Raw genomic sequence first — 15,888 nt, forward strand, 5'->3', positions numbered from 1 at the left:
TTAAGGAATCATGTAAAAGATCTAATTTGCCCCTAGGCCTCAACACCGCGTCAACAGCACCTGTCATCCCGCGTCCCGCTGACCACGCGCATGTACTTTCCACGCCTTGTACTTTCCACATCTGCCGCTAACCATCGTCATTGCTGCTGGATTTTGGCGCGCCGCACAGGCAAACTTTTACTGGCGCACCGCATAGGCCAGGCTTTTACTACTTGGCGCGCCGCACATGCACTCGCTGACAGCCCACAACACTAAAAAATCAAATGATTACTCCAGGAGATCATTAGCGCCTTTTTTCTTACCGCCAAAAACATTCAGCGTAGGAAAATGAATACTCAAGAGGTTACAAAGCCCATCTAGACATTCAGCGCATAGAGCTCCCCTACCATCTCCTATACAGCCATTTCTTCAACACCTCCATGAAAACTCACCTAGATCTAAATGTACCACTCGATGCAACAGGAGAGCAAGGCCATGAAGTTGAAGAAGGTGACCAGGTCCAGGAAGATGGATTCGTCCATGAAGAACAGAGACATGCTGCCCATCCTTTAGAACATGCTGTCCAGGATGAACAAGGCTACGCTACCCATAATTTTGATATGAACGAGCAAGCCGAAGATGAGGATTACCATGATGAATCAGGTATTTATATTGGCAATCAAACATTTTCCTGCAATTAGTAATCAAAAGTTATCAGAATTCACTAAAGGATGAGATCACTATTTTTTCTTTGCGGTACTGTAGAAAATGAAAAATGTTGAACATATCTGATACCGTGATACTACCTGCATGTGCAAGACGGAGAGCTAGAAGAGCATGCTGTCCAGGATGAACAAGGCCATGCTACCCATCACTTCGATCTGAACGAGGAAGCAGAAGATGAGGATTACAATGATGAAGCAGGTATTTACATTGGCAATCAAACATTTCACTGAAACAACTGTAGAAAATGACAAATGTCCATGAACATCGTTGATATTGTGATACTGCATGTTCTTCATTGCTGTTGTGCAAGATAGTTTGTCCCATTAGGTTATTTATGCTTACTTAACGTGCAATGTAGATGACGACCTTGATGTGTATGCTGACCATGCGGAGATTGTATTTGGAGAAGAAGAGTTCGAAAACACAGGTTCGTGAAAGGGAATAATAAATAGACTGAGTCGTGTTATATTAGTTTATCTGTAACAATAGAAATGCATATTGATGGTTGATTTGTTACCGAGGAACAAGACATGGAAGAACAGGCAGATGAGAATCAATCACAGGAGAGGCATGGTGTTGATGAAGAAGGAGTTAAAAAGAGGACATCTCTAATCGATGAGCAGCGAGTTCAGGTTTATGAAGCTTTACTTCAAAGAAGCATCAATCTCAAACTTAAAAGAAAAACAACAACTACAGTAGCCAACTTGTTTAGCATTCCTAGGTCATTAGTCCGAAGTATCTGGAGGAAAGCGATGAAATGTCGTGAACAAGGAGTCCCCATTGACCTTAGATCTAAAAAGGTGCTTTGTGGGTGCCAGAGGGTCCAAGTGGACTTATCTCAAGTTGCAACAATTCCTTTAAGGAAAAGGACCACTATTAGATCACTTGCTAGGGAGTTGAATGTAAGTAGAAGCACGCTGCACAGGGCATTCAAAGAAGGCAAGATTCGGCGCCACTCTAACACACTGAAGCCCTACTTGAGGGATGAAAACAAGAAATCCCGTCTCCGATATTGTGTTTCCATGCTAGATTCTGCTAGTGTGCAAAACCATCCAACCTTCATTGATATGCGCTACATAGTGCACATTGGTGAAAAATGGTTCTATACCACCACGAAGACCAGGAGGTTCTACATGCTACCTGAAGAACAGAACCCATTGAGGACAGTGCAGAATAATAATTCAATTGGAAAGGTCATGTTCTTGTGTGCACTTGCCAGGCCAAGGTATGATGCAGATGGAAATTGCACATTTGATGGCAAGATTGGAGTATGGCCTTTCATTAAGACAGTGAGCCTCTACTTAGCATGTTATAATTTCATTGCATTCATGCTTTGGTTCCAGAACCAATTTTATTTCTCTGGTGAAACAGGAACCAGCAAAACGCGAAAGTCCTTACAGGCCGAGGGGTACACCAATAACAAAACCAATCAATGTTAAGAGGGAGACAAGTAGAGAGTTTCTGATTGAGAAAGTGATACCGGCTATTGTAGCATCATGGCCTCAAGAAGATGCAGGGAAGACCATTTGGATTCAACAAGATAATGCTCGCACACATGTGCCTGCTGATGACGAAGCATTTCTTAATGTTGTGGCAAAAACAGGGCTTGACATTCGCATAATGCACCAGCCTCCTAACTCACCCGATATGAATGTTCTTGACCTAGATTTTTTCGCCTCTCTGCAATCATTGACATTGCGTAGGAATAGTAAAAACATGGAAGAACTAATCCAGAATGTTGATAAGGAGTTTGCTGATTATGATGCGGATTTAGTGAACCATGTGTTTCTCACACTTCAGGCATGCTGCATTGAGGTGATGATGGCTAGAGGAGGGAATGGGTACAAAATTCCACACATGAACAAAGAAAGACCGGAGCGGCTTGGCACACTTCCAATTAGCCTTAGTTGCGAGCTTAGTCTATTTGAAAGAGTTATGCAGTACTTAGCCGAGTGATGAAAGTCACTTTCCCATCATGCTTAATTTGTTGCATCTATCAGCATAATAGAATTAGTCTCTCACATAATGTTTCTTTTGTTGCATCTCTCGGCATACTACAATTAGTTCCTGGCTTTCAGTTGCTCTATGTATTTGTTCCTTTATGTACCTATGACTATGTGTTTTTCCTGAAAAGTATTGTTCTCTTTAGACTTTTCCTCATATCATGCAGTTGTACCCTTATACCATCTTACTAAAAAATCGTAAACATTCCTCTCTAACCAAAGCTGAAGTATACCAGATTGGAAATGAATCAGACAAGTCTATATTGGAATATCTAAGTGCATTCGAAAAGTTTCAGTAAATGTTGACAAAAAAAATACAACAATTATTCAGAGAATAAAAGGAAGCCTAAACTGATGCTAGTACTACTTGCCACCATTCTGGAAATATAATGGCACTAAAATCATCAACATGCTATCTCTAACCTCGCGAAATTCATCGTCAGCACCTGCATCTTGTCCCTGCAGATCAGGGTGCTCCACGTATGCTTCTTCTTCCGGTGGTTGAGAGTGGCCGGCAATGTCATGCCATGCAACAGCTTCCAGACCATCTGAGTACGGCGGCGCCGTGAAGGGAGCGCAAACGGCACCCGGCTGCTGTGGAGTAGACAAGGGATTATAGTCATCAGCCTTGGCCAGGGATGGAGATGCATGGACATCGTTGGCACCTGGGACCTTGGAGTGCGGGGCGAAAGAACGATCATTGAAGTCATTGCTTACTTCTTCCTCTGAATCAGATACAAAGAGGAAGTCATCACCCCCACCCACCACCGAATCTTGAGCAAAATCGACTCCTTCTTCAACCATAGCTCCCTGATTCCGACCGCGGAGACTCACCCAAAAACCATGCCGTCCAATACATCGTTTCTCGCCTCCTCGGCCGGCTCCCCCCAGCAGCCCCCTTTCTCCTCGACGCCCACCATCCATTGCGGGGTTGCTAGGGATTCCTCCATGGCTGCAGCTATATGGTGGATGCGGCTGCTATTGGGGGTGGATCTTGCGCCGATTTGTTGCAGGGACATGAGGATGGCCGCGAATCGAGCTCCGATTCGATCTGCAGGGAGTAGAACGAGCATGGGTGTTGACGAATTCAGGGGAGGGGGCGGCGATGCGTGAGGTACGGAGGGGAGCGAGGTCGCGTGGGGGAGATTAGGAGATTGCGGAGATAAGGCTGCTGGTACCGATTTGTCTCGTGGAAGGGTGAGGGGTATTTTTGTCCGCGCGTATGTAAATGTTGGGGTGGAAACTCTAAACGTAGTTATATTTGGGATAAATTTTGAATGCTTAACGTAGCTATATTCTAGAACGGAGGGAGTAGTAACATGTTCTAAGCAAGCTGTTTGTGTTACCGCCATTCACTTAGCTTGTTCACATCCAGTGGTAACCTCACTTCCATCCGGGGTGGTCATCAAATTTCACTCTAATATCCTGAAATACCATTAATCATTGCTTCACCCCTCGACTATCCAAATTGTATCATCAAAACTTTGGCACTTCAGCGGTTTAGCCGGTAACCTCACTTGAATTGAAGCACGCATTAATAATAAACTAAGTACATCCACGCTGGCATTACACTTATCAACAAAAACTATGATTTCACTGTTATTTTTTATGAAATTATTTCACCATGAAAAGATTCTTTTTATTTCACTGTTAGAATGATTATGAACAGGATTTTCACACGTGCTACGTGCCTACGTGGACATGCCAGCGTTTCCCGCGCTCCGGTTTCTCCTCCCGGCCTCTAGCTGGTCCCACCTCGATCGGAGGCAGTTAAGTTCGTTACACAAATAGCCACCTGACACAGCTCGATCTCACCTTGTCCCCCTGTTTCGCCCGCCAGCCCCCCTAGCTACCACACATCCCATCCTCACTCGCCGTGGTATCGATCAAGATACACGCATCATTGGTTAATCGTGCAGGGCGGTGACATGGCGGCGGAGGTAGGAGGAGGAGGCGGCTCTCCGCCGGGGAAGCCGGTGATGGTGGTGGGGATCGACGACAGCGACCACAGCTACTACGCTCTCGAGTGGACGCTTCAGCACTTCTTCGCCCCCGGGCAGCCGCAGCAGTACCGCCTCGTCGTGCTCACCGCCAAGCCGCCGGCGTCCTCCGTCATCGGCATCGCCGGCGTCGGCTCGGCCGAGCTGCTGCCGACGGTGGAAGCCGACCTCAAGCGCACCGTCGCCAGGGTCATCGACAAGGCCAAGATGCTCTGCGCCGAGGTAGTGTTACGCACGCTCACTAGGCTTAGACCTAGTAATTAAGAAGAAGGGAGAACACGATGGAGCTAATCGACCTAAGGTAGGTGATGATGATCTCGACCTCTGCCGGCGAAACGCAGGTGACCGACGTCGGCTACGAGGCCATGGAGGGGGACGCGAGGAGCGTCATCTGCGAGGCGGTCGACCGGCACCACGCCGAGATGCTCGTCGTCGGCTGCCATGGATACAGCAAATGGAAGAGGTCGTCGTCTCTGATTTCTTGTTCATCCATGAGATTTAACTTTGTTTTGCTCGAGGTTGTTGGTTAATTTGATTTCGCCTAAAATTTCGTGAAATCCTCCGGGCGTACGTGCAGGGCTGTTCTTGGAAGCGTGAGCGACTACTGCACCCACCACGCGCACTGCTCCGTCATGGTCGTCAAGATGCCAAAGCACAAGCACTGACGGCGTATATATGCTCCAGGCTGGCAGGCTCTGGCTGACGAGTCTCTCTTGATTACGGTTCTAGTACATGTGTCTTAACTTGCTCGCGTGAGAATTAATAAAATGCTACGTGTAGGCTAGGGTGACAGATCAAGATCAGTTGGCACGTCCTTCAGCTTATATTATGTAATTTTACGGTTTTTTTTTCTTATGGTTAGGAATTCAGGATATCAAATTTGTGCTTGCTTTGTGATAGATGCAAACTTGTAAGAATTATCTTTATTTCTAAAAATTATAATCGGTGCTGCTTGTACCTATATCTTGAGATACTCCCTCCGTCCCAAATTATAGATTGTTTTGATTTTATTAGATTCATATACTTTGTTATGACCAGGCGTTATCACAACCTTGCGCGGTCTCAACTTCGGTGATGAGACCTTCGCTATCCTCTCGCCTTCCCTCTGCGCCCAGCGGGATACATGCTGCCGTTGGCAACACGGCCGCGAGCGGTTCATTGCTCTGCTCTGCTCACCAAATGCTGGATCAAATATTTGAGAGACAATTGTATTATTTGTCGTCTTAACGAAAATTAAATTAATTGAATTCTAAAAGAGAGGATTATGCCATGTTCATATCTCCTGAAATACCAAACCGAAGAGAAGATCACTTGTCAAGGGAACCAGTCATTCCATAACCACGTTTGCAACGCCATGCATGGCTGACCTGGGAACAACGAGATCCAGTCGCACACGCTTCCTGCTCTCCAGCCATCTCTTACTCTTTCATTGTTATGTGATTATTTTTAGGCACCAATTTTAACTACAGCATTCATGATCATGCAGATGTTTGATCTCCAATCAAGTATCTGTAAATGCACTGCAGCTTGCTCTATTTGATGAAATTCGAACTGCTTATGTTGTCTTGGTTCTTTGCCTCAAATCGATACTTTCAGCATTCATTTATTGTCACCCTTGTAATCTTTTTAGTATTTAGCTCCTACTAATATGCATAACTGGGATGTTTATCACGCAAATAATGTTTACAAAAGTATGCAAGTTGCTGGCAATCTACAACACTGGCTTTACTACTACCTTCAAGGTTATGTGTTTCCTAATTCTGTAAGGCTATATCTTCAGTACCAGTATGCATAAGGACATGTTCTGCTAGTGCCTTTTATCTGTTTTCTCATCTTCCTTGGCATATGTAAGGGCATGATCTGCGTATAACTGTCAGCATGCTCCTGACAGAAAGACTGGTCTGCATATAACCGTCAGCATAGCATGCTCCTGACAGCAAGAAATTTGATGGCAAGTCTGATCTGCATATAACCATCAGCATGCTCCTGACAGCAAGAAATTTGATCTTCTTTTTCTCTGGTCATGTGTGACTTCTATATTGCTAGATCACACGGTCATCTGTACATTGATATTACCCTTAACACTCTGCTAGAAAAATAATTCTAAGGCATGAACTGACATGTCAAAGGCCTAGACCGGCCCGATCAAAAGCCGCGCCGGAGTTTCTAGTAAGTCATCGACTCAAATTTTATAAACAATTGAAAGTGCAAGACATCACCGAATACAAGAATGACCCAATTCTCATCCACAATATAAAATGCCGAGACCCATATTGTCTGACGACCTGTGTTCAACCTAAGAAGGTCAAGTATATTGCTACACGTAGGCAGTCTTATAGGTTGTCTTATGCAAAGCCACGTAGGATTTTTGATGATGTGGAGGAGAGAGACAAAGAACAGAGAGAAAAGTCGTTGTCTCCGGAAACAACCAGCTCATTGACAAAGTTTTCGCTCGATGGGACAACCTGGCCACCGTTGTACGCCGCGTTGTTGCATGGGAAGCTGATTTTTTCTCCTCATCAGATCTCCTGCGCGGTTTTCTCTTCCCGTGCTAATCCTTCTTCCCTCCGTGCGCGAAATCTTTCGTAGTGTGAAGCTGCGCGCCATTTTTCTATTGTTTCTTATCCATCTGCCACCTCTCCCATCCGAATCTCCTCCTTTGCTCTCAACCCAGGTCATCCCTCTCCGGATCTCTGACGCCCCAGGCCACTGCACGGTGCCGTCGACGGTGACCGGTGAGGTATGGTGCCGACGATGCCTGCTGCTCCAAATGGTGTGCGTCCCTAATGGTCAAACTGAGCACACCCCTCGTCGTCCCTGCCTGCGAGCATGCCTCTTCAAGCAAAGAGGGCTGCAGCACCCCAGGGGGCATCTCCATCACCGGCACACATCGAAGGCAACTCCAGGTTCAATCGCCACTAACCCTACATGGTTGTCCATGCTCCTGCCTTTGTACCCAACTATTCTTCCCCAATGGTCAACTCAGATCTGAATGCCACTGACGCTGCAATCCAAGAGGACAGGTATGTATTAGATTTGTAGTTAGCAGATTACAGTAATAATCACTAATTAGATCTGAAACTTTTGTTTGTGGTTGCCCTCTCGTATCAAGTATTTGAGTGAACAGGATACACGCCTGTATCTGACCATTGGGGCATGAATGGCGATGGCAGTAGAGTACAGGGGTCCAAAATATTTGACTCCCAAATTACAGTTAATATGTGATTAGCCCCCATATAATTTTCCCCCTTAAGAATTGTCATCCTACCGAGTAATAGCTTGTCTGAACTTAGTGTTGTTTTGTGCACCAGCATAGATTGCAAATATAACTTGATTACTAATCACTTTGTGATTTGCGTTATCATCGTGAAATAGTAGTTGTTTGAATTTTTTTTATTTGCTAAGTGAGTCACCTATTCATTGTTTTCTCCAGTGAACTAGGTTCTCACCCACATGATGGTTTCCGAAGTTACTTTCAACCATCAGACTACTCTCATCCTGAAGAAGTTCGACGTGAGACACCCATGCCACCTAATTTTCTTTATGCTAGTGGCCCTACTCCATATGCTCCATTCCAGGCACCACAACCATGGATGGCCCAAGCTAGGACATTGCAATCAGCCCCCAAACAAGTCACTACACATTCATCACTTGGCTCACAAGCTGCTCCTGTTATCGATGTTGAAAACATTGATGATAATGGAGTCAATCCAAGCACATTATCGAAAAAAGATGCTGGTGGAAGTAGGAATGGGAGGAGGATGATATGGACATCTGATGAGACCATGAGATTGGTAAAATCTTTGTGCTTCCATTTAGTTCTATAATTAACTCACTAAATTATTATCCGATTTTTTTAATGTTTCCACATTATCTAAGTTTCTATATATACAATGCAGGTCAGTGCTTGGTTGAAAAACTCAAATGATCCAATTAAAGGGAACCGGAAGAGAAATGTTCAATACTGGGGAGCAGTAACTGGCATGTTTAATAGCACGACCCCAAGTGATCGTATTAGAGAAGTTAAGAAATTGAAAGAACAATGGCATCGTGTGAACAAAACTATGAATGCCTTTCAAGGTTCTTGGATAAAAGCACAACGTCTTCGTGCTAGTGGAGAGTCTGATGAGCAGGTAATGGACAAAGCCATGGCTTTTTATGAAGAGGATTTCGAAGAAGGTCAGTTCAAACTCATAGCTTGTTGGAAGGTTCTTCGAGATCAACCAAAGTGGCATACCTACAATGAGGACCTTAATGGATCTAACAAAAGAAAGAATTCTGAGTTAGAGGCTATGGACCTGACATCATCTCCTGATGTTCTCAATGATCTGCCGCGTCCAGTAGGGTGTAAGAAAGCTAAAGATGAAAGCAAAGGGAAAGGAAAGGGGAAGGGTTCATCATCAACTTTGGATGAGATTGACAAGTTGAGAGAAGGTCAAGCCAAATCTAAGGAATATCGCATTGAGGTGTTGGAGAGACACCAACAAATTACCGCGGACAAGAAGGAATCAGCAAGACTGAACCACCTTGCAGCACAGGAGAAGAAGGAGGCAAAATTACTTGAAAAGGAAGGGAAAATGCATGATAAGGAATCCAAATTGCTGGAAACATATAAATCACTTCTTACTTTTGACACAAGGCATATGCCTGAGGACTTGAAACCTGAGCATATGATTGCTGTGAAGAGTATGAGGGAGAGGATTTTTGCTAATTTTGCTTCGTGATAGGAGGTATGTTTTCTTTTTCGAACTGAAATTTATGACTAAGAAACCAATTTGCTTGAAGTCTTATGTAAGCAGGCCTTCTTTTTTTTCAGGTTGTTTGAGAGGATGGTCCAGCATTGCTAGTGCCTTGGAGGGCTTGTTTTACTTTTTTTGGTACGAGTTAAAAATAAAGCTGCTCATTTAGGCAGCCTCGTATAAGGTTAGGTTACTGTTGCAGCTATGAGCTTACATATGTTTTGTTTTATCACTATCGGGTCATTGGATATTTTTTAAAAAAAATTATCGGCTATCGACAATTCAATTGTTTTGGTTCAGTACAAGTTCAGTACTAGTCTGATTGGCCTAGGAGCAATGTTGCTACATTATTTGTTAGTCAAGTCCAAGTCGGACTACGGTACCTTGTGCACTTACGTCAGGTCCAAGTTGAGTCAGGATTGATTGCCGGCTTTGGACTCTAGCATACGCGTTGGATTTTCACTTTGCAATACAACTTTAGCATCCGAGTCGATTAAGCTGTGCTAGCTACTATCCTATAATTTACGGCTGTTGCGACGTATTATTCACGTAATCCGGTGCTACGAACAAAAGCACAAAGCGTAGCTGTAAGCCTAGTCATAATCCAGTATGTCGCATCAATCAGGTTCATCTAGCTCCTCCGATGATTCTGATGAGTCGCTTGAGTCGTTGGACTTAGACGAAGATTACAAAGATTTCATGGCCGAGCAAGAAGCTTTTGACTCTATCGCTGAAGCTATTGAGTCAAAATTGAAGTCACGACATGAAGCAGAAACCATTGAATCGTCTTGCCGTCGAAGAACCAAAACTAGGATATACATATTGAGGGATCGAGAACATGCCCATGAGGAGCTTGTATCCCAATATTTCTTAGAGGATCCCATCTACACCGACTTCATGTTCCGCACACGGTTTCGGATGAGAAGGTCACTCTTTCTACGAATTGTCGATGCCCTAGGTAAGTGATCTCAATATTTCACTCAACGGACAGATGCCACTAACCGAAAAGGACTTTCACCATTGATCAAGTGTACGGCCGCAATGCGTATGTTAGCATATGGCACCCCCGCAGACTCGCTTGATGAGAACCTAAAAATAGCCAAAAGTATGACATTGGAGTGCTTAGGAATATTTGCGTAAGGAGTGATTGAAACATTTGGTCCAGAATTTTTGTGACCCCCTACAGTTGAGGAAACAGAGCGCATACTACAATTCAATAAGTCTCATGGATTCCCTGGAATGCTAGGAAGCATTGATTGTATGCATTAGGTGTGGAAAAATTGTCCAGTTGCATGGAGGGGACAATACACCAGTGGTAAAGAGCATGCTCCTACAATGATTCTTGAAGCTGTTGCTACACATGATCTTCGGATATGGCATGGTTATTTTGGTGTTGCTGGTGCTAACAATGATATCAATGTATTAAACCATTCGCTCTTGTTCATACAAGCGTTCAAGGGTGAAGTGCCCGAAGTGCACTATTCTATCAATGGGACGCAATATAATGCATGTTACTATCTTGCCGATGGAATTTATCCGCAGTGGGCTGCCTTTGTGAAGTCGATAGCAGCCCCTCAAAGTGAGAAGGACAAACTGTATGCACAAGCACAAGAAAGTGCAAGGAAATGTATCGAGCGTGCAGCAGTCGGGGTATTGCAATCTCGATTTAACATTGTTGATCGTCCAGCACGCAAGTAGAAACAAGTAGATGTTGGAAAAATCATGCAGGCTTGCATTATTCTTCACAATATGATTATTGAAGACCAAAGACAACCGGGCGCAAGTTCTTTTGATTTAAACTCAACTCAAGGGTTATCATATGCTCTACCACCAGGAGTTAGTATAGGAAACAGTATGAGCTTTGCTGAAGTACTTCGAAGAAATGCTGCAATCCGTGAACGAGAGACACATACAAACTTAGGAATGACTTAGTTGAACATATCTGGCATTGCTCTCGCAATAGACAGAATAGTTAAAACTTACTTAAGTGAGATTGTCATGTAATTTGTTTAGGTAATATGTAGAAAGTATTATGCAATAAATATTCCGTTTGAATACAACTCCATACTCGTGACTACTTTGCATATGATTGGCCGTTGTAGCTCATATATGGTTAACATATTTTATTCCAAAATAAAATAGCGTCAGAACACAATATGGTGACACAAATGAGTTACAAGGTGAAAAAGTGTAGTAGATCACAACATTAATTGAGCTCACCCATAAATTTAGGAGTTATAAGATAACTTAAAAGATAACTTATTGTACAGGTTGTCTATTAGATCGTCTTAAGATTACATGTCAACGCATGAGACCGCCTATTAGATGCCACCAATGTACTTGCCCTTATAGTCTGTTTGCATCCATCCAAATGTTCTTGTCATGCTCTTGTTTGTCTTAGAGTCCATCCATATCAATCCAAATGTTCTTCTCCTGCTCTTGTTTGTCTGAGAGTTCATCCGCATCCATCCAAATGTTCTTCCCCTACTCTTGTTTGTCTTTTGCCCTCTCCTTGCAAAACTCCTTTCTATTGGACCTGGCCTACAAGCTCAAGACTAACCCTGACCCTTTATCAAAAAAAAAAAAACCCCCTGACCCAGGGATGCTAAATTGGACAATTAAAGCACTGGACGTTAGTGGTCATTGCAATGGCACAAATGAAGAACATATCAAAGGAAAGATAAACTTTGAATTTGAATTAAAAAATTAGCTTTTCTTTGACATGTTCGTTTTTTGTGCAGTTGAAATGACTAGTCGTATCTAGATGCATGAGTGAAAGCAACACTCCATTTTCCATTAGCTATCTTCTCCCCTCCCCGGCAGCGAGCGGCGGCTCCCAACGAGGCTAGCAGAGCGCGCTGAGGGGGACGCGCCGACGCTCGCCGGCCAAAGCCGGCATATGCTGCTTCGGCGGCGGCGGTTAACGCTGGCGCCGGGGCTGCTCCTTTCAAGGCGCGTTCAGGCGAAGGAGGAGCCAGAGAAGAGGAAGCATTCGGAGAAGGAATGCCTCATGGCAAGGGAGGCCCTGTCGGAGGCGGTGGCGTTAGCCGCCGATGCTTCAGGGAGACCTCCACACCGCCATGGCGTGGAACCTCTGGTAACAAGGTTCTGGGCAACGGGTGATTCAGACGACAAATCATCAATCGCGGAGGAGATCGAAGAGGAACAAGAAGTCGATGATCTTGTGCAAGCGGATAAAGAGTTAGCAGCTACTACAACAGCAAACTCAGGTAAACCTCCGATCCACAAGACTCCTTTAACAAATAAGATCAGGGACGCCATGATTCAAAGAAGACGTTTTGGACGGCCTTGGCAAGGACCTCTTCCTCCTCCAAGAGTATCACCAGCACGTACTCTTGGGGATGAACTGAGCAAAGCCTGGCTTTCCACGAAATTGCCTTCCAGTCGCAAAGGAACTCCTACGGGCCTATCACCGGTGTTCACCGGAGATGCCCACAAGCAGGAAGTCCGGCAAGCAGAAGCGTTGGCCGATGCACAAAATTCAAAAATCAAATCGCAGCTTCAAGAGCCAGCGACATTGGAGGCGACATCCAAGGAGAATCAAATACATGTTGCATCTGCCGTTACTGTCAAGGAGTGTGCACGTGTGGGCCCCGAAAAAGTGCTTATTGGGCCAGGGCGTTGGTTTAGGCCAACGCCGGGCCTGGTAGCATTGTTTGCGAGAAGAGGCACCAAGCGCGTCCCTAATCGCAGTTGTAGGACGGCATCTTCGGAAAAACCTAAACCACGCACATACGCCGAAGTTGTTCGCTCGAGCGGCGGCGCAGCAACTGCGATGGTGAAGGAGATGTCTGGCGGCGCAGCACATCAGCAGAATGCTCCTCGCGGTGGTGGGCAGGGCCAACTGGCTGGGAATGCCAACGGCACCAGGTTTAACCCTGGATTCCATCCGGGGTTTAACCCTGGATACAATGGTGAGAGAGGCGGCTACGTGCACCGTACCGTGACTTCCGTGGCCTGCGTGGCCGCGGTCGTCACGGCAGTGGCCGGGACGGGTACGGTGGTGTCCATGGTGGCTACGGCAACGACCGTGGCTACCGTGGTGGCAACAACGACGGCCACGGCCACGGTGGCAGGGGCTCAGGCCGAGGCGGCTACTATCGCGGTCGTGGCGGCTATGGCGGCCAAGACCAGGAGCAGGGAGGAAGAGGCCATGGGCAGGACCAGCAAGCGATGGAAGTACATGGCGAGAAGATGGAGAGGCTGGCAGCGTTCCTGATGGAGAAGGCAAGGAAGTGCACCGTGATACTGGGTCATCAGCCCAAGGGGCAGGCAGGTCCGGAGGTAAAAACAAACCATACTGCTATCGCTGTCTCACGAAGGGTCATATAAACTCTGAATGTACCACTGAAATTAGCTGTGATCTATGTGTTACTGATACTCACGTCACAAAAGCATGTCCGCAAGCAAAAGCGGCAAAGCAAACAGCTAGTTTGTGTGGTTTCGCTGTTGATGGTCTGGGTTTCTATTACATTCCGTACACTGGTAAACCAAGAGCACAACCAGAATCAAAGGCTGCTGTGGTGAAGGTTATCGAAGGTTCCATGACTGCGGCTAATAACATCGCAGTGGAACTTGAGAGACTTCTACCAGGTAGCAAGAACTGGATTGTGGAGCAAAATGGAGAAAAATACTTCACGACCACTTTCCCATCGTGTTCTGAGCTTACACGTATGGTGTTGTGGGGTAGTGTGGAAACAAAAAGTGTGAAAGCCATAATGGAAATATATGAGAAAAAAGACACAGGTGTACAAATATGAGATCCCAAAATGTTGGGTCCAATTCCGAGGATTATCTAAGGAATTAAGAGAAGAGGTTCCTATCATCTGGGCAGTTGGTTCCATTCTGCTGGGAATAACTAAGATGGTGGACGTGAGGTTTACAAAGCAACATAACATTGCTAGACTACGTGTAGCAGTGCTTGACCCTGAGCCTATCCCAGACTTGGTGACGGTGGTCATCGGGGAATATGTTTATGAGCTACAGTTTGGAGTTGAGAAAGAAAGTTCTGCTAATAACCCAGTACCAATTAACATGGACATAGACCCTGAAAAAGATGGGGACGGTGATGCTAACAAAGAAAATGGAAAGCAGAGTGAAGAACATAATGCTGGCTACTCAGGTAGTATGGAGACTTTGCACTACGGGAAAGCTAAAAATTGCCGAGTGTTTTTTCTTTGCCAAGTGTTTTTTTTCGAACACTCGGCAAACAAGCTCTTTGCCGAGTGTCAAAAAAAACATTCGGCAAAGAGGGGGCTTTGCCGAGTGTCAAAAAAGGCACTCGACAAAGAGGGGGGTTTGCCGAGTGTTCTTTTTTGACACTCGGCAAAAAAATAATTTTTTTCCCCTCTTTTCACCTTGAAATTTTTTCTACTCCCCACATACAACATGTGGTACTCCATGTTAAAATTTGGTATATTTTTGAATTTATTTGCTATATTTATTTAATTAATTGCATTTCAAGGAAATTTTTGGTATAAGTCAAATTTGAACTGCAAGTGATTCAAATTATGGAACAAAATGAGTAGAAAAATGATATTCATGTTATTTGGCCCAATTTGAGACTTGACCCATGAAATGAAAAGAAATTTCGAACATCTTGTTTAGGAAACACGACCATGAACGTGTGGCAGTAGTATTTTTAAATTGTAAAAAAAACAAGCAAAGTCTGAAAATCATGAGATTTGTCATGATGTGATGATATAATACGTGGAGGCTGTGAAAAAAATTGAGAAGGTTTTGCACATTTCATCATGTACGATGATTACAAACCGAAGCATCTCGGAAGAAGAATAGTAACTTTGAGAAGGATTCGATAAGATTTAGAGTCGAAGTGGCGGTCAAGTTTGGTTTGACTACAAAACTTTTTGTATAGTCAATAGAGAACATATATTATTTCATGTGAAAATTTGGTATTTTTTTGAAACTGTTGGATATTTTTTAATTTTTTTTTAAAAAACTTTGCCGAGTGTCCTAGGTTAGACACTCGGTAAAGAAACCCTTTACCGAGTGTCCACATAGGACACTCGGTGATCTTTTTTTCCCCCGTACCGGGCCCGCCTCACGCCCTCATTACAGACACAGGGGTTCGAAGGCTGGCCCACTGTGGGTTTGACAGTCGCCCCAGGACGCCCCCGAGCAAGGGGTGAGAAGGGATGGGTCCGCTAGCGACCACCACCCAGGCGAGCAAAAGCCAAGGGCGTCCCGACCTCACGTTTGAGTTCGAATCGACGTTTAAGTTCATGGTTTTTCCCCGAAGAAAGGCAATGAGCCCCCAAATCCAATCGAACGGACTCGGGAACTATATGAACTGGCTGTCCGGCATCTGGAGTACGCCACCAGCTTGGGCCCGAGCCGAACCCCTCGAACGGGGATCAGGACTCCACTCGAACCAACCCGTTCGCAGCTCAACGAGCACCA

The 15,888-nt window shown here is 45.0% G+C and overlaps 2 protein-coding genes across 14 annotated transcripts; one reads left to right on the top strand and one right to left on the bottom strand.

Moving 5' to 3' along the window:
* Positions 1–252: 252 nt before the first annotated feature.
* LOC101783208 lies at positions 253–3,890 on the bottom strand. 13 transcript variants are annotated; one of them, XR_001163740.2, is made up of 6 exons: positions 3,543–3,890; positions 3,381–3,433; positions 3,132–3,302; positions 2,186–2,385; positions 786–860; positions 253–670 (listed from the first exon to the last, which is right to left on the bottom strand). XR_001163740.2 is itself a non-coding variant. In XM_004962741.2 (3 exons), exons 1-2 carry the CDS (start codon positions 3,630–3,632, stop codon positions 807–809), a joined length of 555 nt encoding a protein of 184 aa, XP_004962798.1. In that variant the 5' UTR covers positions 3,633–3,890; the 3' UTR covers positions 253–670; positions 786–806. The 13 variants fall into 13 exon arrangements, 1 of the variants encoding a protein (XP_004962798.1); XR_002677092.1 differs by having other exon boundaries at positions 3,132–3,299; positions 3,374–3,433; XR_002677091.1 differs by having other exon boundaries at positions 3,374–3,433.
* A 657-nt stretch (positions 3,891–4,547) lies between these two features.
* LOC101783612 (universal stress protein PHOS32) lies at positions 4,548–5,684 on the top strand. Its single transcript, XM_004962742.3, has 3 exons — positions 4,548–4,930; positions 5,050–5,171; positions 5,286–5,684. Exons 1-3 carry the CDS (start codon positions 4,637–4,639, stop codon positions 5,371–5,373), a joined length of 504 nt encoding a protein of 167 aa, XP_004962799.1. The 5' UTR covers positions 4,548–4,636; the 3' UTR covers positions 5,374–5,684.
* Positions 5,685–15,888: the final 10,204 nt, after the last annotated feature.

The sequence above is a fragment of the Setaria italica genome, chromosome III (genome assembly GCF_000263155.2).
Source record: "Setaria italica strain Yugu1 chromosome III, Setaria_italica_v2.0, whole genome shotgun sequence".
NCBI classification, from domain to species: Eukaryota; Viridiplantae; Streptophyta; class Magnoliopsida; order Poales; family Poaceae; genus Setaria; species Setaria italica.